The following is a 20,641-nucleotide window of genomic DNA, read 5'->3' on the forward strand; positions in this document are numbered from 1 at the left end:
CTCTCCACTAATACAGCAGGTCTAGACTGCTTTGAAACGGAACTTCATACCATGATAACTGGAATATGGCACAAATAGTATTTATTACATACATTAGCACAAATGTAGGAGCATTATATCTTGTGTTTCATCACACATACTTCTGATGTGTATTCTTGAATTGATATTCGACAATTCAGTGACTACTTACTTTATCAATGCTGCTCTGAAACCCCATATTCTACAGTGAAATTGAAATCAATTTTCTGAAAAAGAATATATGGTGACATTTTGAAATTGGCTTTTTGGTTTGAGAAAATCCAAAGATAACTTACTTAAATTTAAATTAGACGGATCATCCATTTTTTTTTTAAAACTGGTCAAAAGGCTGCATTTTGATGTATATTTAAATCCTACTTTTTAAGGTTTCATTTGTAATAGTTAATTTTGACGTCTCCCTGTGTGTGTGCATTTGTGTCAGCATACTGAAAAAGTGAACTCCACTCATACTTAGAGCCACACTTATTTGCAGTTAAGAATTGATGCTCACCTCCAGTGCAGGCGTGTGCTGGAGCAGCGCCGCTCTGGACCTCTGAAGAGAGCGGTCCATCAGCTTGTGCAGTCTGAGGATCAGTTTACGCAGTCCCATCTGTTTCAGAGCTTTATCCACAAACGGCCTGTAGATGGCTGTAGGGCAGAATACTCCTCCTGCCATCATTTCTGCCCTTCCTGCTGTAGCAGTTGGGAGAAACTCCTCTTCTGACAACAACCGGGCAAATTTAGGAGTCAGGGTGGGAGACAACTCCTCCTCTGATACACTTCCCAGAAGCCCCTCATCGTCCTCAGCTTCCCTGTCCTCTCCATCGCTTTCAGCTGTAAAAGTGGCTGTCGAATCGTTCTCCTCATCCTCCTCATTCTCCTCTTCTTCATTGCCCCGGGAGCAGCGAGGTGAAGGAATCTCAAAGACAGGCCACCCGATACGGGATAAATCATGGAGGCCGAGCACAGTGGCCATAACGCGCAGCTTCTGGTTGAGGTCCTGGGTGATATTGAGCCACAGACAGAGCGCCTGCACCCTGCCCTGGAAGTCTCGCGCTGCATACTTCTCATAGTCCTTCTGCAGGGCCTGCAAAGAGGGATACAAAGCTTCCACGGATTCCAGCAGCTCAATAACACGCTTGACCTGCTCGAACGCTAGCCGCTGGCGCTGGAGGTGATCCCTGCAATCTGTGCCGGAGCTCAGAGGCTCCGCTGCATTCATTGCAGGTGAAGGGAAAGCGTTAAAGCCCCAGGGGTCTACTCCACAGTGGTTGGTCTCTGCGAGGGCAGGCTCCCTCTCCTCTCCACAGACTAGATCTGGGACAGTCTGATAGTCCTCATGAATATTTTGAGACCCTAAACACTGTGCCCCTCTAAGGTTGGCATAGTTTACCTTAAAGTGCTGCACCTCATTGATGATGTCCGGTATGGCCTGGCGGGCAGTGAAAAGAAAAAGGTCTTGGTCGCCGGTGGAGCGTCGTGCATGCCAAGCCTGCAGCTCCAACCAAATGACCTCGTTGTTGTGACCCATGAAAGCCATGTTCTCCAGGCCCCTTTGCTCCTTCTCCTTCCTCTTGGAGGACATAGATGTAAGCTTGAGAAGCAGCCGCAGAGTTTCAAAGAACTTGAGGCGGTCGGCGGGACAGTCTGTCCTGGAGGTCTGACGGTGGGTCCGGACTATGTGGGGCATAGACACAGGAAGTTTGCAGCTGCTGCAGCCCAAGCTCAAGTAATGCTTCCTGGGATCCATGTTGAGGGTGCTGAAAGGGCTTGGCTTTGAGAGTGGATCCAGCATGAAGGAGCCTTCAAAAGTCTTCTTGTGATCCCTCTCTGTGGAGCGCTGGGTTGCCCTCTGTTTCTTGCCCTGCTTGTAGCTGTGCTCCTCAGGGGGCACAGCTACTGCTGGCTTGGGATTCTCGACGGGTGGAGTGACTTCCACTGGAATAAACAGAAAATCCCCCCTCGGAGTCAGTACAATTCATGTAAAAAGGAGAAACATTGTTTAAAAGGATTTCCATTCAGTCAAATAAACGTATTAACTTACCCTTGTTGGGAGAGCGACCTGCAGTCCTCTGCTGGATGTTTCGTTGATGTTTGCCAGACATGCGTTTCATCTGGCGGGAGGTATAAGGCGGCGTTGCGCCGTACATAACTTCCTCTTCCTCGCTGGGAGAATCCCAGGTATCATCTACCGCCGAGATCTGTCTGGATTCATCTCCCACTGGTTTGGCCGGCCTGTCGACATTTAATGACACATTTTCACTGAAGAAAACATTTGCATCTTTACAATCATCTGCAACAAAAAGATATGTATAGCCAGCCAATGAGCTTTGGCCTTACGTAACTATTTCAGTCATATCATAATGAAACCAAATAAATGTGTGTGCAAGGTCAAACACTGTGGTTGTTTGGACCCATAACAGAGTGTGCAGCAAATCTCCTTTAAGGCCACGGCAAACGGGTTCCTAAACTGCAACTAGACTGCATGTCTGCTTCTACATCAGACTGACGACTCGTCTGTCCTCTGGAGCCTGACTTTCTCCTGTGGTCTTGCACAGCAGAAACACTCTGTGCAAGACCACAGCCGTGCAGAAACAGGATACTAATCTGTGGCTTCACTACTGGCCCCCTCTCTTGGTCCAAGTAAACATATTGGCTCAACCAGAGGGTGAAATAGTAACCCTCATGAACACTTTCTGCTTTGTCATCATAAATGCTGCACAAGCCAAGATTTAACGGAGCACTGAGACTCACTCACCCTAAGTGAGTGAGTCTCAGTGTTAGATTGATGCAAACACAGTGCTTATGCAAAACAGAAAGTCTCTTGCATGTGTTTAACGTTAATGTTGAGCAACAATTAAGTGAGAACATAATGGTTTCTTGAAATCATTGTTCTTGTGAATTTCAGAAAATGTAAGGCAGAATGCATTGCATCAAATTGTGCAGAAAAGAAACATTGCAATAACTTGAATCACTTCCTTCTGGGAAAAGAGGAAAAGAAGAAAGAAAAGAAAAGTATAGAGTGGAGCAGCGCGCCTTTCCAGATCACAATGTCAGAGCTTTGTTCCCTAATGCCTTCCTGAGGGTTTTTTAACAGGATTAGAGAGAAAGGTTGGAAGGTCTGACCCCCGCCAACAAAAACAAAAAGAGAAGGAACAGGGGGTATGAAAACAGGCGTTATAAATGCTGGTCGCCATGTGTCCCTCCATCAATCATCTGACTGAAAGGCATACCCCAACACGCGCCTGCCTGCGTCTGTGCACAAAGGGGCACACTCTTGCTGTGGAAGTGTGTGTGTGTGTGTGTGTGTGTGTGTGTGTGTGTGTGTGTGTGTGTGTGTGTGTGTGTGTGTGTGTGTGTGTGTGTGTGTGTGTGTGTGTGTGTGTGTGTGTGTGTGTGTGTGTGTGTGTGTGTGTGTGTGTGTGTGTGTGTGTGTGTGTGTGTTAAGGGAGGGGGGTTAATCTGGAAATCACTTGCTTAAGCTTTTCAAAGGGCCACATAAAGAGAGAGAAGACCTGACTTCTATTGCCCATCTGCCCGCTGCAAAACCTGTCCCACACACTCCCCTGGGAGCAGCAGTGGAACGAGGCAGACAGACACCTGCTGCAAATCCTGCAACTATATAAGCCGAAAGACTCCAGATCAAGACTTCCTGAGTGAAACAGAAGAATAAAATCAATCGCACCACCATTTTACCACAGCAGTAGTCTTGCAATTACAGAACAACTCCTGCATGAAAGATAGACCCTCCAGAAAAACGCGATTCTGCGATCGCAGAATTTACTGCATAATCAGAAAATGGCGCCGATTTTTAAAACGCCGCATAATCCCCGCATTTTTCCACACAAAGTTGAGAAAAAAAGTTAACTCATCTTGACGTGAAGTAGTGATGATGATGATGCGACGTCATCAGCTCGCGCATCACAGAAGGTAAACAACACCGTAGAGTGAACGTGTGGAGCTCACACGAGAGAGAAAACACCAAGATGAAAAAATCTAATCCATCTCATTTACGGACGAACATTTCTGCTAAAGACCGGGCAAAGCAGTTCCCCGATGTCTTGCACGAAAGTGGGGGGAAACTATTCTGCACCCCGTGCAACTGTGTGTTGGAGCATAAGAGAACATCGACGGTGACGACTAGGGCTGTGCATCTGCACTGGTCTCACGATTCGATTACGATTATCCTGTCAGCGATTCGATTCAATATCCCGATGCATCACGATTCATACCAATGCGTTGCATCCTCAATTTTCTATATTACTGCACATGGCTTATTTTTCATCAATGCATACATGCAGTAAATACATATGAACTCTCTTTTTATTATTTAGAAAGTGCTTCAGAAATCAATAACATAAATGTCTTGACATTAATTTATAAACCAAAATAAATGAATTGTATAGGTCTAGCCTCCCTATATCTGTGTGTGAAGTTGTTCCATCCTCAAAAACAAAAAAAATAATGCTTCTGCAGTCTAGCTGCAGCTTTTAGCAACAGTCTTCTGTTTAAAAAAAGGACACTGAATGTCCTGAATGTGGCATCACACACAGGACTTGAGTCTGAACACAGCAGACAACAGGAGTATTTACAACAGCATATAACAACTAAAATACTGCATGTGGGTGCACACTTACATTCTCTGTCTTACTGTTACATAAATCCCATGAATGTATGAGATTAAATTAGCTTCATTATATCTCAGTGATTAAGTGAATAATAAAGTTTCTATCGGGTCACTATCAGCCTGTCACTCATTATTTTCAGGGAGGGGGCGGGGTTTGGAGGAACGGAGAGGAGACGGTGATCGCGGAAGCTTTTTTCCTCCTGCCTTCACAAACTTTACACACGTATATATCGTCTGAAAATTGCTAGAGGACATTCATACTTTGCAATCCAAGACTTAATTAAATCCACCAAAAACCTGACATGATTGTAACGCGATTATTTTTGAAAAACATAAATCCCTGTGCCGCAGCGACACGGAGTGATTCAGAGCGGGTCCTTCTGCTGTTGGTTCTGGACTGGTGTTCTTGTGTTGGTGGATAAAGCAGACTGCTCCGTGTGTGGTGTTGCTATGCCGCTGTGCCGCTGTCCCGTCTGTTCCCTAATCTCTGCGTCACCGACCGATTTGATATTAAAGTGACAGAAAAAAAAAACATTATATTAAAGCCGCGGCCGGAAAATCAGGAAGCAACGTTACTACGCTATAACCGATTATCTTCCGTCACTGCATCGATACCGAATCGTCCACGTCCGCATCGCAATGCATCGTAGAAACGATTATTTTCAACACCCCTAGTGACGACTCACTTTGATTCATTCAAACATTCGAAAATGCTTTCTGCTGCTGCGGACAAGAAAGCCAAACAACTCACGTTCACCGAGGCATCAACCTCCAAAACCCTTTAGAGGGCTACAAGAAAGAGGTGAGAAGCCTACAACATTGAAGCTGGTCAGATAACGAACGAGTAAATGAAAACAGAATGAGTGATTAAAATAGCCCAATTGCTTTTACAATAAATAAACATTGAATATGTTTAATTGAATAGTAACGGGGTTTAACGTTAGTGGCAGGTTGTGTGTGAGAGAGAATAAATAAGACAGCCCAATATTTATTTTTTCCGCATATTTCGCAACTTCCCGCAATTTCACCACATAAAATCACATAAAACCCTGCATGTTTGATCGCATAATCAAGGATTTTAGCCCGCATAATCAAGGATTTTTGCCCGTGTTTTTCTGGAGGGTCTAGAAAGAACACTGGTGCCTTTATAAGTGCATTGTATGGGAAACTGTGAAGAGGCTTGTTCTGCAGGAGCTGGACACGACAGTGATCTTTTCAGTATGCAGGCGCAGGAACGGCACAGTAAGCAATTAGTGTGTTGCAATAAGCTTTTAGCATAACAACAGCAGACAATTTGCTGTGCTTTTGCAATGCCAAAAATGAGACAGCTATCAGGAAACTGCATAAAGAGAGCAGCAAATGCCCTCAAACTCTTCTAATGCGCTTATCACAAATATGATCACAATGTGGGTACATTTGTAAACATTTCAAAGCATGCACCGGTGCGTGGGGTGTCTGAAGACAGAAATAGCGCATGTATTTGAGAGGGAAAGAGACCAGGTTTTAAAAAAAGACACTTCCCTACGCAGAACAGCATGACTAAATCACTCAGGAATGACAGCGGAACCAATGACGCCACCACTGCAGGTTGTTTGTTTGGTTGCCATGAGACGCTGCAGAAAAGTACTGACCAAATTCCTCTTCTGAATTATTTGCTTTCTTCCAAGAGCCTACTCGAAGGCCTCACAGGGAAAGTTACAGGCCTGCATGCCCTGCAGTTAACCGATGCAGCACTATGGTCCACAAGCTGTCCCTGCATGGCAGCCACTAGTGAATTATCACTGCAGATGGCGTCTGGCTGCTCTCAATGGCTCATCTGATGGCTCATTGGGGCTCCAATAAAGGCCAGTGGAATGCTAGAGCCCCTAGGCAGAAACACTGAGTGCATAATAAACAGCACAAAATCGAGAGTCTTTTCTATATAGCGACTGAAGCAGTGATACGAAGGGCTGCCAGAGTCAGGGGGGCCTGACCTTTGACACCAACCATCCACACCATTGTACCAGGAAGGGGCACCCTATTGTATAGTTGTGACGCGTGGCCCGTGAGGCCCACAGCTGAATAGCACACAGCTGGTTGGTGAGCACACTTGCTCACAATGCCTAAACTAAAAGGGGATTTTTCAGAGAGGAAAAGGAGGAGAAAGGGGGCCAGGGTTTTGTAAGAGCACACTCTCTACCAATTAGGTCATGCTGGCATGACTGTTGCTGGCTAGGCTAAATCCAGATTTTGTTTACCCCCCACTCTAGAAAGAATGTGTCAACTGGCTACTAATTTCAACCTATGGTTAAGTAGTAAGGGTAGATAATATAAAACACGTGCACATGCAAATCTCAATGGAACTAGGCTCATACTTACAACAGTATGCATCTCTGAGCTCTGCCTATCCCAAACAAACAGACAATGTGCGCCATAGGCTGAAAGAATTCAGAAACACCCCACCCTTTTCTGGAACAGTGCGACATTGCCAGAACGTGGACCACCCGACCTGTCTTACTGGTGACTGTGCAACAGATGAGCTTGCTTCTGCGAGAAGTGATACTAAATGCAAAAAGTCACTTTATTCTAATAGAATTGTGTGCTTTAAAATCCCTTCACACCAGGGAATACCTGCATACTAAGAAAAGTCATAGACCATACTGTAGCAGTGGAGGTGCATGCCATTAACCACAACAAGTCCCATGATGTAAATGAATCTAGATGTAGACACTGATTGCAGACTACGGGCTGCAGCATGAGGTAAATGGTGTAATCACATGTTTTTCACCTAATGCCACTTGCATCATATATTCAGTGCAGACAGTAGTCTGCTCCACCTAGAACATTTAATCTGACACTGTATAAGCAACGCCTTTGTCAGTTTCAACTTGCATTCAACTGTCTTGCAGTTAAGCACATCATACATTTCAAATTAAATGAATGAACACTTTTCCTTTCCTGTCTTCTATCATGATGATTTCACTCCTGCAGCATATCAACAAGAACAACTGCCATAGTTTTAGAAGTTACAAAGATCCGATTGTTTAAAAGGAAATGGCAGATGAGGGTGGCAGCAGCACACATTTCTCTGAATCAGGTGTGGGCAGAGACAGGATGCAGTTAGGAAATACTAGAGGACGGTCCATCTGTATAGTACAGCCTGTGCTCCTGGCAAACGCAGGCAGTAATGAGTTCTACCCATGAGCGTCTCCGGGGCTCCAGTCAGCTATCCACTGCGCACTGTTCACCACATCCTGAAATCTCTGGAATGCATGTTAGCCACAATGTCTTCAGACTGACTTTGGGAACAAGTCATTATTGACAAAGAACCTCTGTACTTGGTAATGATAGCGCTAAATGGCCAAACAAGTAAATAACAAATCTTTCTCAGAATAGCTGATATATAATTATGGTATATTTCTGATGTATGTAAAAAAGGACCCGTCTCATACAAGTACCAAAACAAAACCTATTGATTTCATATTGAAAATTAAACTCATGTTATGTTCCTGCACACTTGTAGCTTTGGCCATGTAAGCTACATTGTTCACAATGGTGCAAGTTGTGTATGTTTCTAATCCAGATACTATAGAAATGGTAACACAAACAGATTGTCAGACAGATCCAAATGTAGGCCCACTGACAGGATATGCTATCTAGTAAAACACACCTAAAGCCCTTCAGTGTATGCTTTACCTCTCACCCTGAACTGTGTAAACACATGCAGCTGGAGACAAACAGGATAATTAATATCTTGTTATCATCTCAACTTGTTTCCAGCAATGGCAATACTCAGTATTTGTCTTTATGCAACAAAGCCGGACAGCTAGTATCAGTATTGCACAATCATGCAAGCTGTTTGTGTGTCCACTGAGTGGTCACAACAAGGGTGCAAGGGAATAACAACTGGCTGATACACAATCAATACTGAAATAGTAGTCAAAACACAAGATATTTTCTCAAGCCCAAAGCAGATGAAAGAGCTGATCCAATGTGAAAAATGCTTTCAAAGTCAGTCGCTCTACAGACAGACTACTGCATGCATGGAAAATAGAGGCGAGGGGAAGACATAACAGCAGAATCCTGAGGGTCTGTCGCCAGCCGTCAGGGACAAACACTGCGATTAGAAGACGTGCACATATGACAAGAACATCTTATGACCGCCTGTGTGTATGCATTCCCCTGCGAGGTTGCATAAGTATCGTTCAGTAACCTTGTCATCTGAGCACTAGAAATGCATACATCATGATGAAACATTTGCTGCTGCATATACATTTGCAACAGATTGTCAACAAAGTTATAAACCACAACAAGGAACAATTATAATGATTTTTTTACATATGCATTAAGTGTATAATGCACACAGTCCACAAGCCCATATCATGATTCAGCAGATGACCGCGAGACAACAACACGAACGCCAAGTCGAGCTAGATGATTAACAATAACAGTGGAGCCACATGCTAGCTAAAGAAAGCGAAGTTTAAGCTTCGGTATTTTATTAAAATGCATGGTCTGGCATACTCAAATAACACACTTTGTATTCAACCTTACGAGTCCGCATTATTTAAAGTATTTAGTTACAGGTAGGTCAGTTTCTGTTGAGGAACTTGCGGCTGAACAATAAAGTGACAAGCGACAGCTAATAGTGGATGTTAGCTAGCTTATTCCCTGGCATGTTGCACAGCGGTTGGTAATTGTTCGTAAATGTTACCTTATCATTTGGCGAGCATTGTTCCTTTCTCTCTAGCAACAGAACATCGGACGACAAGATAATATCTGCAGCAAAGTTAGCCTAAAAATGTTGCTCCAAAAAGTTTGCAACTCCAGTGTTGCAAATGCAGTAACTGCACGCCTACCACTATTTGACAGGAAGTCGATTTCTAGGAGATGCGCAAGCGCCGCCATAGTGTTACGTTCAGCTCCCTATTTAGCAAGTGCGAGGTCCTGATGGTGTAGTCTGTTCAACAAATTCGCATACCTGCTGGGCTTGTTGCGATCCGGAGGCTCCATAGCAAAGCAGTGGCTTCTTGTTCCTAGCCGTGCATGGACTAAACCATGTCTAAGTGATATCAGACAGACTTTGCACCGTTAAATATCTGCAAGAGAGGCGGATTGTGTCTCTTTTGAACACTTTCTATCCGCCGGCACAGTTGACTCTCGCTTGTGCGTATGCTGTCGCCATCTTTCCAACGCTCATTGAGGAGGAGTGCCACAGTTTTGCATTACTACGGCAACCCGGATAGGTCATTACGGCCATAGCTGTGCAGGGCCCCACTGCTAGGTTTTAACCTCATAGTACATCAGTCAAATCAGTTGTCCTTTCATCACCTCATGACAAAATATGATGAATTAACATAGTAAAAAGTATTTGTTTTAGAGCAGTGGAAAATGCAATATGCTTCAAATGACTGCTGGGAATAATTTAAATAATTATTAATGAAAATCATAAATTGTCAGTGAAGGTATGGGGAAACTGATTCCAGATGGCAGATGACCCCATCACCAGAGAGTATTGTAGTGCCTTCGATAATAATAATAAAGTAGGCTACTAGGGACCCAAAATGTGACATGATGTCAGTCAGGGTCCCATTGTAATGTCCTGCAACACCGTGACGAATTAAGAATTTCTCAGAAGAAGCAAATGTAACCAGCGACCCATTGCCCTATGTATCTGTTTGGGCCCATTAATCCCCTCTTTTCTCACCTGCAGTGAATTGTATGCAGTATTCCTGTAATGTGCAGCAGCCCATGCATTCTGGGTGTTCTGAGGGCCCCTGGTGGACTTGTAGCAGTGTTTCCACTTGGTTAGTCAAACTTAATGAGGCTACTAACAAAAATGTCTATATTCAAGTCATAAATGTGACAGTTTATCTTTACATGTTTGTTCATAAATATTATTTGGTCAATTGTACCTAAAATCAAGTGGCCACAAATACCTAAAAACAAAAAAAGTTAATTGAAAATGTTTTCAATGGCAACTCACAATCCAGAAATTCGAAATAGTGTATTCATATTCATAATTAGTGTGGATGTACAATTATAGTATGGATTTCTAATAAGGTCATTTATACAAATTAAATACTCAAATTAATATTGTTCCCATAGCGTACTGTATAGGTTTTCGTTACACTTCATCATTACATTTCATTTAGCTGACGCTTTTATCCAAAGCGACTTATAATGACCGATTACAGGGACATTCTCCCTGGAGTAACTAAGGGCTAAGTGCCTTACTCAAGGGCACACTAGTGGTGGTGTTCCTCGCGGGATTTGCCTTCCGATCTTCAGCCCACCTCACTATCCATTAGACCAATCACTACCCATCACAAGGCAAGAAGCAAACTTGCTGCGATTAAAAAGCAGAAACAACTCATTTTCAATTTAAAATGGCAGCCCATTCAAAGATAAAACAGTAATATCACAATAACAATTCAACATTACATAAAAACTGCATTTATGAAATGACGTTTCTACAGAAGTCACAGTCGAATAATTTTGATATTTCACTCCAAGTATTATTACAGTTCGAAAACACTCTTTTTCAAGGACATGTCTTGCATTCAAAAGCTTACATAAGTTGAAGTACGCCTACTAAAGATTTTTGCAGTGAAATACACCTACATCTATAATGCAGAATGGTCATTTTTACATGATCAATTTTTGTGATTTTATGCGCAGGAGCAGGAGACAATTTTACAAAAGAAATATTCATCAACATTATGCAAAAAAAATATTTTACTTGTTAGTTTGTGGTATAACCAGCAGGAGAGCGTTGGTTTATAAAGTTAGTTTGGTAGCACCTGTTTGAATAGTGTACACACAAAACAAAAATCATAATCGTTCCAAGGTATTCTTTTTCAAACTAAAGTTGTAGTATAACCCATTTTGTTATTTTCGTAGCACTGCACTGTACAATACTGAGGTTATTGAATACACAATAAATACTTTAAAAGCATTTTATGTTGACGGTATCAAAGGGTAGTCATTGAATATTTTTGTGTGTCTTTCGGTGCTGCACTTTGTGAACGGTCCCTGCTCACTTGTCTCTCCTCCGACTGCAGACAGGGGGTTAGGGTTAGGGTTGCAGTCGTTTTAACAACAATATGTTTATGAATTATGGATCCATCAAGTTCAAATACGTCAATATGTTTCTAACTTAACCGAGCTCAGTTCTTACTGAAGGCACCTGTCTCAACCCAGCATGCCTCTAAACTTTCTTTATATCTACGTATCGGGGCGTATCATCTTACATTATGCTAATTCACTTTCTTTAGTTACAACACAAAAGCCGATGAGACGGTGACAATGGCTGGACGTTAACGGTGGCTTTAAATAGACACCGAAAGACGTCAAAAGCAGCGGTCAAAAGACTACCTGGGAGGAGAGGAACGGAAACTCTTACGTCACACGCCCGGCCTTTGTCGCCGCCAGAGCCCGAGAGAGATTAGTATCTCTAGGGCTCTGGTTGCCGCCACATCACTTGATGCATTCAGGGTCAATAAAAGCTTGTAAATATGAAAACTACATGCAGGGACCTTTTAATGCGTGTTTCTTTTTCTTAAATAGACGAAACAAACAAATTAACGGTACATAAACGGAATTGCGGATTTGTATTTATTATTTTATGAATCAGTCCCAGTACGATGTTTTTGCATTTTTACATAGTGGCAGAGAAATTTGAGTGTTGAGTGTCTTTAAAAAAAAAAATGGACCAAGAGTCTCTTCAAATAAAGCTGATGATGATGAAACCTTACATGGCCTATTTTTGTTCGTGCTTTTATACAAACATTATCTCACAGCTATGTGTCTATTCAAGCCGTCCAAAACAATCTTACGTTGCAAGTTCAATCGCATGGAGCAGTTTCTATAGCAAAATACTCTTATTCTCATCCAATGACACTGATATGTCCGACGGCACCTGAACGCTTCTGAACCCACAGCAGGTTTCGTGGAGGGGGAGAGGATCCTCATTTGAGCTTTGTCTATAAAAACATCCCTCTCTGGAGGATAGCTCTTTATTTCGGTAATATAACGCGCCAGGCCACTACATTGATAACGTTAGTTTAGTAATATACTTATATACAACGGTAACGTTACCCCGAGGTACAACAATGCTCCAGTCTCTTGCTAGCAATTCATGCGTGCGGTTGATACAGAGTCACAAATCGACATGGTATTTTGTGTCTCTAGTCTTGGGGTATGTCCTTTATCTCGTATTCGGTGCTGTGGTCTTTTCTTCGGTTGAGCTGCCTTACGAAGACCTCCTGCGCCAGGAGCTGAGAACCATTAAAAAACAGTTCCTCCAAGAAAACGAGTGTCTATCCGAGGATCGTCTGGAGAGGTTTCTAAAGAAAGCCTTGGATGCCAGTAATTATGGGGTCTCCATCCTCAATAACGCCTCAGATAACTGGAACTGGGACTTCACCTCTGCGCTGTTTTTCGCGAGCACCGTGCTGTCCACCACAGGTAAGTGTTGGTCCCCGAGGACAGTGCATGTGATGCTGCAGCCGACCAGGCGAGCAGAGCAACATATCATTTGTTTACAACCAACATTAGTCTGAAGTGGGCCAATGTTTTGGCTAGAAATAGTTTTCTGGGGGGTTCTAATGTACCCAAACCACTGCTATGCCACACAAACGTCCTTCTGAATGTAATTAAGCTGGTATATAAACTAAAAATGTACATTTGTATATGTTACATTTATTTTGGCACAGTGAACACTGCCTTGCCTCTTGACAACATTAAATGAGCTGCCCTCTTGCACAGTATGTTGCTGTATTGCAGACAGAGGCAAGCCTTCATCCAGTGTGAGGGACAGGAGCATACATAACCGTTTTCTATGTCAACATCATCACCTTCCTCAGGCATTACATGTTCTAGTTTAGGTCAAGCTTTTAAACAAATAGTTTGTTATTTACACACATTTTGTATGGCACTGTGCATACTGTAGAGGTGTTTTCTGTTATCTAGCAATGCTCGAATAATCACAGGAGACGTCAGGGAGGATACCTGAAGAACTTTAGTCTGACCGCAGTTGCAGTTATCTGGGAGGTTTCAACATACACGATTGTGGTGATAACATCTACTAAAGCCTTTCCTGTATATGTCTCAACACATTCTGATGATGGCTAAACAGAGACTTGACAGATATGTAGGTCAGATAGAGCTCTGTCTTTTTCTGAATGTCTTAAACATTTTGTTTTTATTAATCGCAATGGCCCATTCCGAATAGGTTTGCTATTCATTTTGTCCCACCAACTGTGATGAATCAAACATGCGGACTGTTGTGGAATACTTTCTAATACCTTTGTTTCTCAACAGTTACTACAGATAGATTACTCACAAAACACACACACCATGAACACACCCCTTTTAATATTCACTACAGAAAAAGCTACATGAACCAGTCTGTCATTGATCTTATTTGTTACAAAAGTAGACACATTCAACTTCAAGTAACTTATTTGCACACTCTTGTAAATAGGCTCATTATATTTTTTACACTCTTGTTAGTTCCACTTCACAAGAACATGTTTTTTTTTTTTGCAAAATAATCCTATTCTCAAAAATCATCCTCTATCTACCTGTAACTGCTTTAAGAGAGCCTACATCTTGGGTATTGCCGGTTACTGTGTTTAGTTCCCTAATTGTATTTAACTTCCTGTTCTGGATGTTCAAGAACATAGTCAGATACGTTTAAATAAACCAGAAACATCATGCAGTTTTGTGAGATGGAGTGAAGATGTTTACACCAATTTATTTCCTGTGTGCTTTCTTTCCCTGCAGGTTACGGTCACACAGCCCCACTGTCAAGCGGTGGGAAGGCATTCTGCATTATCTACTCAGTGATTGGCATCCCCTTCACCCTCCTCTTCCTCACTGCTGTGGTGCAAAGGATCATGGTGTTCAGCACGCGCAGGCCCATCATGTACTTCTACAGGCGCTGGGGCGTGTCCAAGCCTCTGGTGGCCATCGTCCACGCCACCGTCCTCACCACCACGGCCGTCTCTTGCTTCTTCCTCATCCCCGCCGCCATCTTCTCAGCGCTGGAGGACAACTGGAACTTCCTGGAGTCCTTCTACTTCTGCTTCATTTCCCTCAGCACCATCGGCCTGGGAGACTACGTACCTGGAGAGGCCACCAATCAGAAGTTCAGGGAACTCTACAAAGTGGGCATCACTGGTGAGTGGACATTGTTCTTTGTACTTGCTAATTCCATGGAAAAGACATGGCATCAAGTCCATTTGAATCCTTATAAAGGTGTTTGTCATGGTTCTTTGTGAACCCTTTTGAACATTGTCATATCATTGTCAAATCATATATACTGCGAGCCAATACATTAGGACAACTTGCACACAGCAGAGCCTGTGTTAGTGCCTGCACGTCGAATTACATTTCTCATAAACACTTCCTGTTGCAAAGAGGATATACTGCTTTCTTTGTTTGTACTGGAAGGAACAGGAAGCATCAAGCAAATGAAACCCTTATATAGATGTAGATATAGAATGTGCATAACACTGTACGATATGTGATAGTGTGATAGTCTTAATTTGTTAAATAGTTCCTCAGTTTCAAAATAATTTACGGTGAAGGTGTGTAAGAGTATCACATATGGATTGTTTTATGATGGTGAACTTTGATCTGGGTGTGACACAACCAGCTCGATCTTTACTGTAAATGTGTGGTAAAGAATGTGTTATAACTTATATCATATGCAATATGGTAAACGCATGTCTAAGAATAACAGATACACAAATAGGATTCAGGTATAATTGGTTCCCTTTTTGTAGATTCATATACTGGTCGATAAGAATTAGCTGAAGCAAGACTAGCATGTTCCTGTTTCAGATCTAGATTGTAGTACATATGGTTAGTAGTGGCTTTATCTCAGTTTTACCTTAGATGATACAACATACATTTTACAGCACTTTACAGCATTGCTATTGCTATTTTTAGGCTATACTATTGATTTAAAAATAGGCCGCTATTAATCTAAACTAAAGACTTTTTAGCAAATGTACGTTGTTTAACTGTGGTATGTTGCTGATAAAGCAACATTTTGACAGGCTTTTTGCATTTTCCATCCCGTCTTAATACAGCAAGTTTAGAAAACAGAATGCAGTGACGGAGAAAAACGGAGCTTGGCCTAATGGAGAGCACCAAGGCATTGATTGCATTTTCTGCATGATTGTTCAGCTTCCTTTTAGCAGCACTGTCAAAGCTATTAATGCCCAGAATAAAAGTCAAATTCAATTTCAACCCATGCACTCTTGATAGGCTGTGGGTGTACAGCATGAATGATGAACGCTGCTGTAGTGAACTGTCGCCTGCATGTGTGTGGGAGGTTTGTACGCACCACCAGTGAGACGTTATTTAGCAGGAACAGAGAGGAAGCTCTGACCCATATTGGTTTGCAAAAATACCACCAGAAACCTTTGTACTACTTCTTCTGTGACGAACAACGGAAGTGACATTGCTATCGGCAAAACCTTTTGCAGCTATGAAACAGAAGACTTAGTTTGCCACTTCGTTTGTTTGTCTTGATTTTGCATGATGATTAGCACTTCCATTGCTTTTGTGTTTTGCATGTAAGCCGGTATAGCTTGATTCTGTGTACATACAATATGTCCTGCCTTCTTAATAAAGCCCAATCTTAAGACTATTGCTTGAATGCAAATATATAGTAAAACCTTTCACTGGTGCTGTAAAAAAGGGGCTTTTACAATAGTCGTATTACAATAAAACAGTTTAAACACCGACTTAAACACGCCTTGGGATGCTAGGGATTTTCACGGGGGATTTCCCCCCTGTTTGCCTGTTTGAAGGGGAAACCAGTCAGTGAAATATTTTGCTGCAGGCACTGATCAACACATACTTAAATGTTGATTTAAAGCATTGTCTAAAGCTGTTTTTTTCCTACCATTCAACAAAGCACACACTCCATTTATGGTAACATGTAAGGCTAGCCACTGCCCTCTTGTGTCAGCAGATGTAAACAACAGGCATTTGGACAATAGTGAAACATTCATTAGTTGTGTTGTTCCTAATACAATGGCATAGAGAAATGATAAACTACTTTAAACTGGATAAATACAACCACAGTAGCCATAGGACAACTAAAGAAGGTAAAACCTATATTAATACAAAAGTATAAATAGTTTGAACTCCCATAGAAACCTCACTGTTAAGATCTCAAAAACATCTTAAATCTAGGTGAAAATGTAAGTGTTTCTTGTCAGGGTAATGAAAAGATATGTGTTTATTCTTGTTTTCTTTTTATATGGTGATATTGAATAAAACTACTTACTGCAGCTATACTATCTTTCTTAAATCCCCTGCCTGTGCTTTTTGTGTCATCAGTGTACCTGATCCTGGGTCTGATTGTCATGCTGGTGGTGCTGGAGACCTTCTGCGAGCTGCAGCAGCTGAAGCAGCTGAGGAAGATCTTCTACCTGAAGAAGGACAAGCCCCAGGACCGCCTCGCCATCTTGGAGCACGACCACCTGTCCTTCACCACCGTGTCCAACAGAGCCACCGTCTACACCAAGGGCAAAACACAGCCGTTTGTTAGCGTGCCGAGTCTGGTGTCTCCCAACGACGATCCCATGATCCAGTAAACAACAATCTGACAATGTGACAGTAGGGGCTAATGCACGCAACACTATAGACAAGTATTAGTATATCATAACTGAAGGCATCATGCAAAGCTCAGTCCTGCTAACTGTAGTAGTAAAACAAATAGATACTATTCCGATCAAGCAAACAATCTTCTTCATCAACCCACAATACTGATCAATAAGGGAGAAAATGTGTATCAATAATAGCCATCTGCTGTATTTATGACTCACTAGAGATAAACCGTGCTATTTATTCCATATTTAGGTAACATTTTTCAAAGTAATTGGTCTCTTAACCCTAGCTGGAATATAGGACAGTTCTCTGTAGTGTCTCGCATATTAAAACATAAACATGTATGTATCCTATAAGTAGAGATGCTTGACAGGTATGTAGAATGTACATATTCAGGTTAATGTTTTAAGATGTACAGTATGGCGCCATTGAGAATGACAACACCTGTTAAAGATGAGCCAAGCAGTAACCAACACTCAAGAACAATGCAAGTTATTAATAATTGAGTTCAGAATTTACCATAAGGAATTTTGACAGCAAGAAACAGTTAATGCTGCACATGCTTCATTTGATTTGTTTTCTATTGGATCGGCTCCTATTGATTTCTTTAAAGGTTAGTGAAAGTTTCAGGGTCCTGTTTTCCATTGCATGAAGTGCGTCACATGGTTGATCGAAAGAGAGCTAGCAGTGATCCTGAACAAAGCTTCTGAAAGAACAGACAATACATTATACGAACCATAGGTTCGCTGAGCTCTGGAGAAGATATCCTGAAAAACATTACCTTTTTAGAATAGAAAGTTCCCAAGAAAAACAGCCTTTGATTAAAATAACTGCTAGCAAGAACATATTTACTCTGCATAAAACAACAAAGTTGTTTGGTAGCACTTTTGGCTCATCTTTACGGAGGTGTTGACTTTTCTTTTTGGACTTGACGTTGTTACACATCTCATTGTGAGGAATAGTTTTTACCTGCAGCTTTGTATATTTTCTCTACATGTTGAAGTGATTTTCGTAGTTGTCCATGTGTGACAATAAGCACTATAATTTATTGATTTGTCCGGATGGCTTAATGTGTGCTGGACAGTGTGAAAGGGAAAGTAGAGGTTAGCGAGGTTTAAAAAGGGAATGACAGAGTGCTGGCTGACCCCACACTTTTCACTGTCGATAAACGCAGCTCAGATTGCACAGGCGGAGGTACAGATACAAATAACTGTTTGGTATTACTGGGAGAGAAAAGGGACATGGTTCCAAAGATTTAATCAAGATATTTTTAATGGAAAGACAATGGTACTTTTGATGATCTTTAAAGACTTGATATTTTGTCTGAGCTTAAAAAAAAGAGCTATCAGTCTAACAGAAACTATTTTACTGTATTAACATAATTTGAATGTATATTTTTGACATGAGGAAGGTTTACAACATTTCAGAAGTAACTACTAGTAATTATTCACCATAAAAGGTGTATTTGGGAAACTCAAAGAGCAAGAGTGCGGCTAAATCAACCACATCAGTTTTTATCTGCTCATCAACCAAGGATAACTTTCCATAGTTGGAAATTAAATATATACACATGCACATTTTGTATGACATTTTTATCGCACTCCTTCAAAAAAGCCTCTGCATCTGCAGGGAAAAGGTGTGACGTGTACATTATTTCACGCCGTTATCCATCCTGTAATATTCTGTTTGCCGCAAATAAACACCCACTCGTAAAGTGTAGCATACTGCTACAATGCAGACTTTTTACATGTATTTATTATGAATTTTAACTATGTCTCAGTCTCCGTGTGGAACTGATGTTCTGACCTCATGTTTCTTTGCTACAAAGCCACATCAAGACAGTCGCAGCTTTTCATGAAGAAGTCTTGAATGTAACGTTTTTTAAGCCGTTTGCTACAGTGAGATTGACAGCCTGCAGCTTCACGCGTCGCTGCTCTGCTCTGTTAGGTTAGCGCTGACCAATTATTTGAAACGGTCCAGGTGAGCTGTGGCAAGGTGTCATAACCGCTTGCAAAATTAGCTTTGAATCACCCGAGTTACTCACTGATCTTTAATATTGTATTTTCTACATCAGTGGGATTTTAGTTGCTTTTTCCACCAGTCTGGGCCTTAGTGTGAACTGTGAAGCATTCTAACGAAATGAAAATGTCTGCTTAAAAAAGGGAAAACTTGTTTTTTTGCCATGCAATATGGTTTCTCTTTTACTGTAACATGTTTCACTGTTTTGAAGAAACATTACATAGATTGATGTCAAGGATTTTACCCTTCTGTTTTCGGCAGTGTTTGTCACGCACATACAGTTGGTCTTGAGGGTGAAAAGAGAATCCGTTCAGGGAGAACACATTGTGTCAAGGATTACAAATGGAAGCACACACTGACATTATTTATTTAAGCTGACAAAAGTAACCTGTTTGGAACAATTCGAATCCCATGTTTCTGTACATATCTCTGCAGTTGTTGTGGTGAATACTGTAAATTCATCAGCTCCGGAAAGTATTTTAGTGTTTATTCCAATAATGGTAAACAAGATGTCAATGGTGCACCTAGTTTTTCTGTAAAAAAAAATTCATTTTAGCATAGGAACTGAATCCATGAACTGTAAAATATCACTGTGTCTTAAATAAAGTCGGTTTGTTATTAACTAATCTGACTCTGTTGTTATTTATCTTTTCCCTCTGATTATTTTATCTAGTCTTCTATGTACATATATAGATAATTTGTGGGTATTGTGTGGATCTATGTCCCTGCCAACACAGCAACATATTTATATGTTTAATTAAACTAAATGTATACAATTAAGAGTGAACGTCGCCAATCTTTTTTACACACAAAACCACTTGGGTAAAAAGAAGAGCAGAACAAATGGCAATGAATGTGACTATCTGCAGGGTGTTGGAGAGCCTTTTAAAGAGAGAATATGGTTAATTGTCGCTTATTTAAAGCACTGTTTTAGTATTTCATCTCGTCTTTGAATATGAAATGGAGGTGTGGAGTCCATAATTGTATCTAGCATAGAAAAGGTGGTAGTTGAAGTTGGAGATGAACAAAAGGCTCACAGAAATCCCTGCCAGTGATTAACAGGAAGTGCTTTCTTCTTTGAGCATAATGAGCAATGATTTGCAAATCAAACTCATTATATGTGGCACTTGATAAAAGAGGGGACATCTTTTGAAGGTGTACACTAATTTATTATGAAGAACTCTTTTAGACTAACACAGCTCTAAGATGTGCAGTATATATAACTGGTTTCGGTATTAAATGTCTGGCAGAACAAATACTTGATGTATTGAGTCTGAATTAGATTGTTCTTTTCCACCTTAAATATCCATCAAAGTAATAAAAAACATTACACATTATATTGTTTTATTCCAGTGTGATTCTCAT

General features: G+C 41.4%; 2 protein-coding genes across 4 annotated transcripts in view; one reads left to right on the forward strand and one right to left on the reverse strand.

Annotated features, from left to right (window-relative positions):
• The window catches only part of map3k4 (mitogen-activated protein kinase kinase kinase 4), a 31,532-nt gene extending 21,664 nt beyond the window's left edge, over positions 1-9,868 (reverse strand). For 2 of the 3 annotated variants that reach the window (XM_034100949.2, XM_034100947.2), the window contains exons 1-3: positions 9,606-9,868; positions 2,063-2,253; positions 530-1,956 (exon numbers count right to left, since the gene is read on the reverse strand). In XM_034100949.2, coding sequence (XP_033956840.1) covers positions 530-1,956; positions 2,063-2,253; positions 9,606-9,637 — 1,650 coding nt within the window. In that variant the 5' untranslated portion in view covers positions 9,638-9,868. Of the gene's footprint in view, positions 1-529; positions 1,957-2,062; positions 2,254-9,338; positions 9,479-9,605 lie in introns of those variants that run through there. The other variant, XM_034100948.1, reaches the window with a different exon arrangement.
• Positions 9,869-12,566: 2,698 nt separating this feature from the next.
• kcnk1b (potassium channel, subfamily K, member 1b) lies at positions 12,567-19,902 on the forward strand. Its single transcript, XM_034101255.1, has 3 exons — positions 12,567-13,093; positions 14,414-14,809; positions 16,988-19,902. The coding sequence occupies exons 1-3, from the start codon at positions 12,739-12,741 to the stop codon at positions 17,242-17,244; spliced, it is 1,008 nt and encodes a 335-aa protein (XP_033957146.1). The 5' UTR covers positions 12,567-12,738; the 3' UTR covers positions 17,245-19,902.
• Positions 19,903-20,641: the final 739 nt, after the last annotated feature.

Source organism: Pseudochaenichthys georgianus, chromosome 15 (assembly GCF_902827115.2).
Source record: "Pseudochaenichthys georgianus chromosome 15, fPseGeo1.2, whole genome shotgun sequence".
Taxonomy (NCBI): Eukaryota; Metazoa; Chordata; class Actinopteri; order Perciformes; family Channichthyidae; genus Pseudochaenichthys; species Pseudochaenichthys georgianus.

Coding starts and splice junctions, on each gene's coding strand:
- kcnk1b (XM_034101255.1), top strand. CDS start 12,739: ATGCTCCAGTCTCTTGCTAGCAATTCATGCGTGCGGTTGATACAGAGT. Junction 13,094..14,413: donor CACCGTGCTGTCCACCACAG/GTAAGTGTTGGT, acceptor CTTTCCCTGCAG/GTTACGGTCACACAGCCCCA. Junction 14,810..16,987: donor CTACAAAGTGGGCATCACTG/GTGAGTGGACAT, acceptor TTGTGTCATCAG/TGTACCTGATCCTGGGTCTG.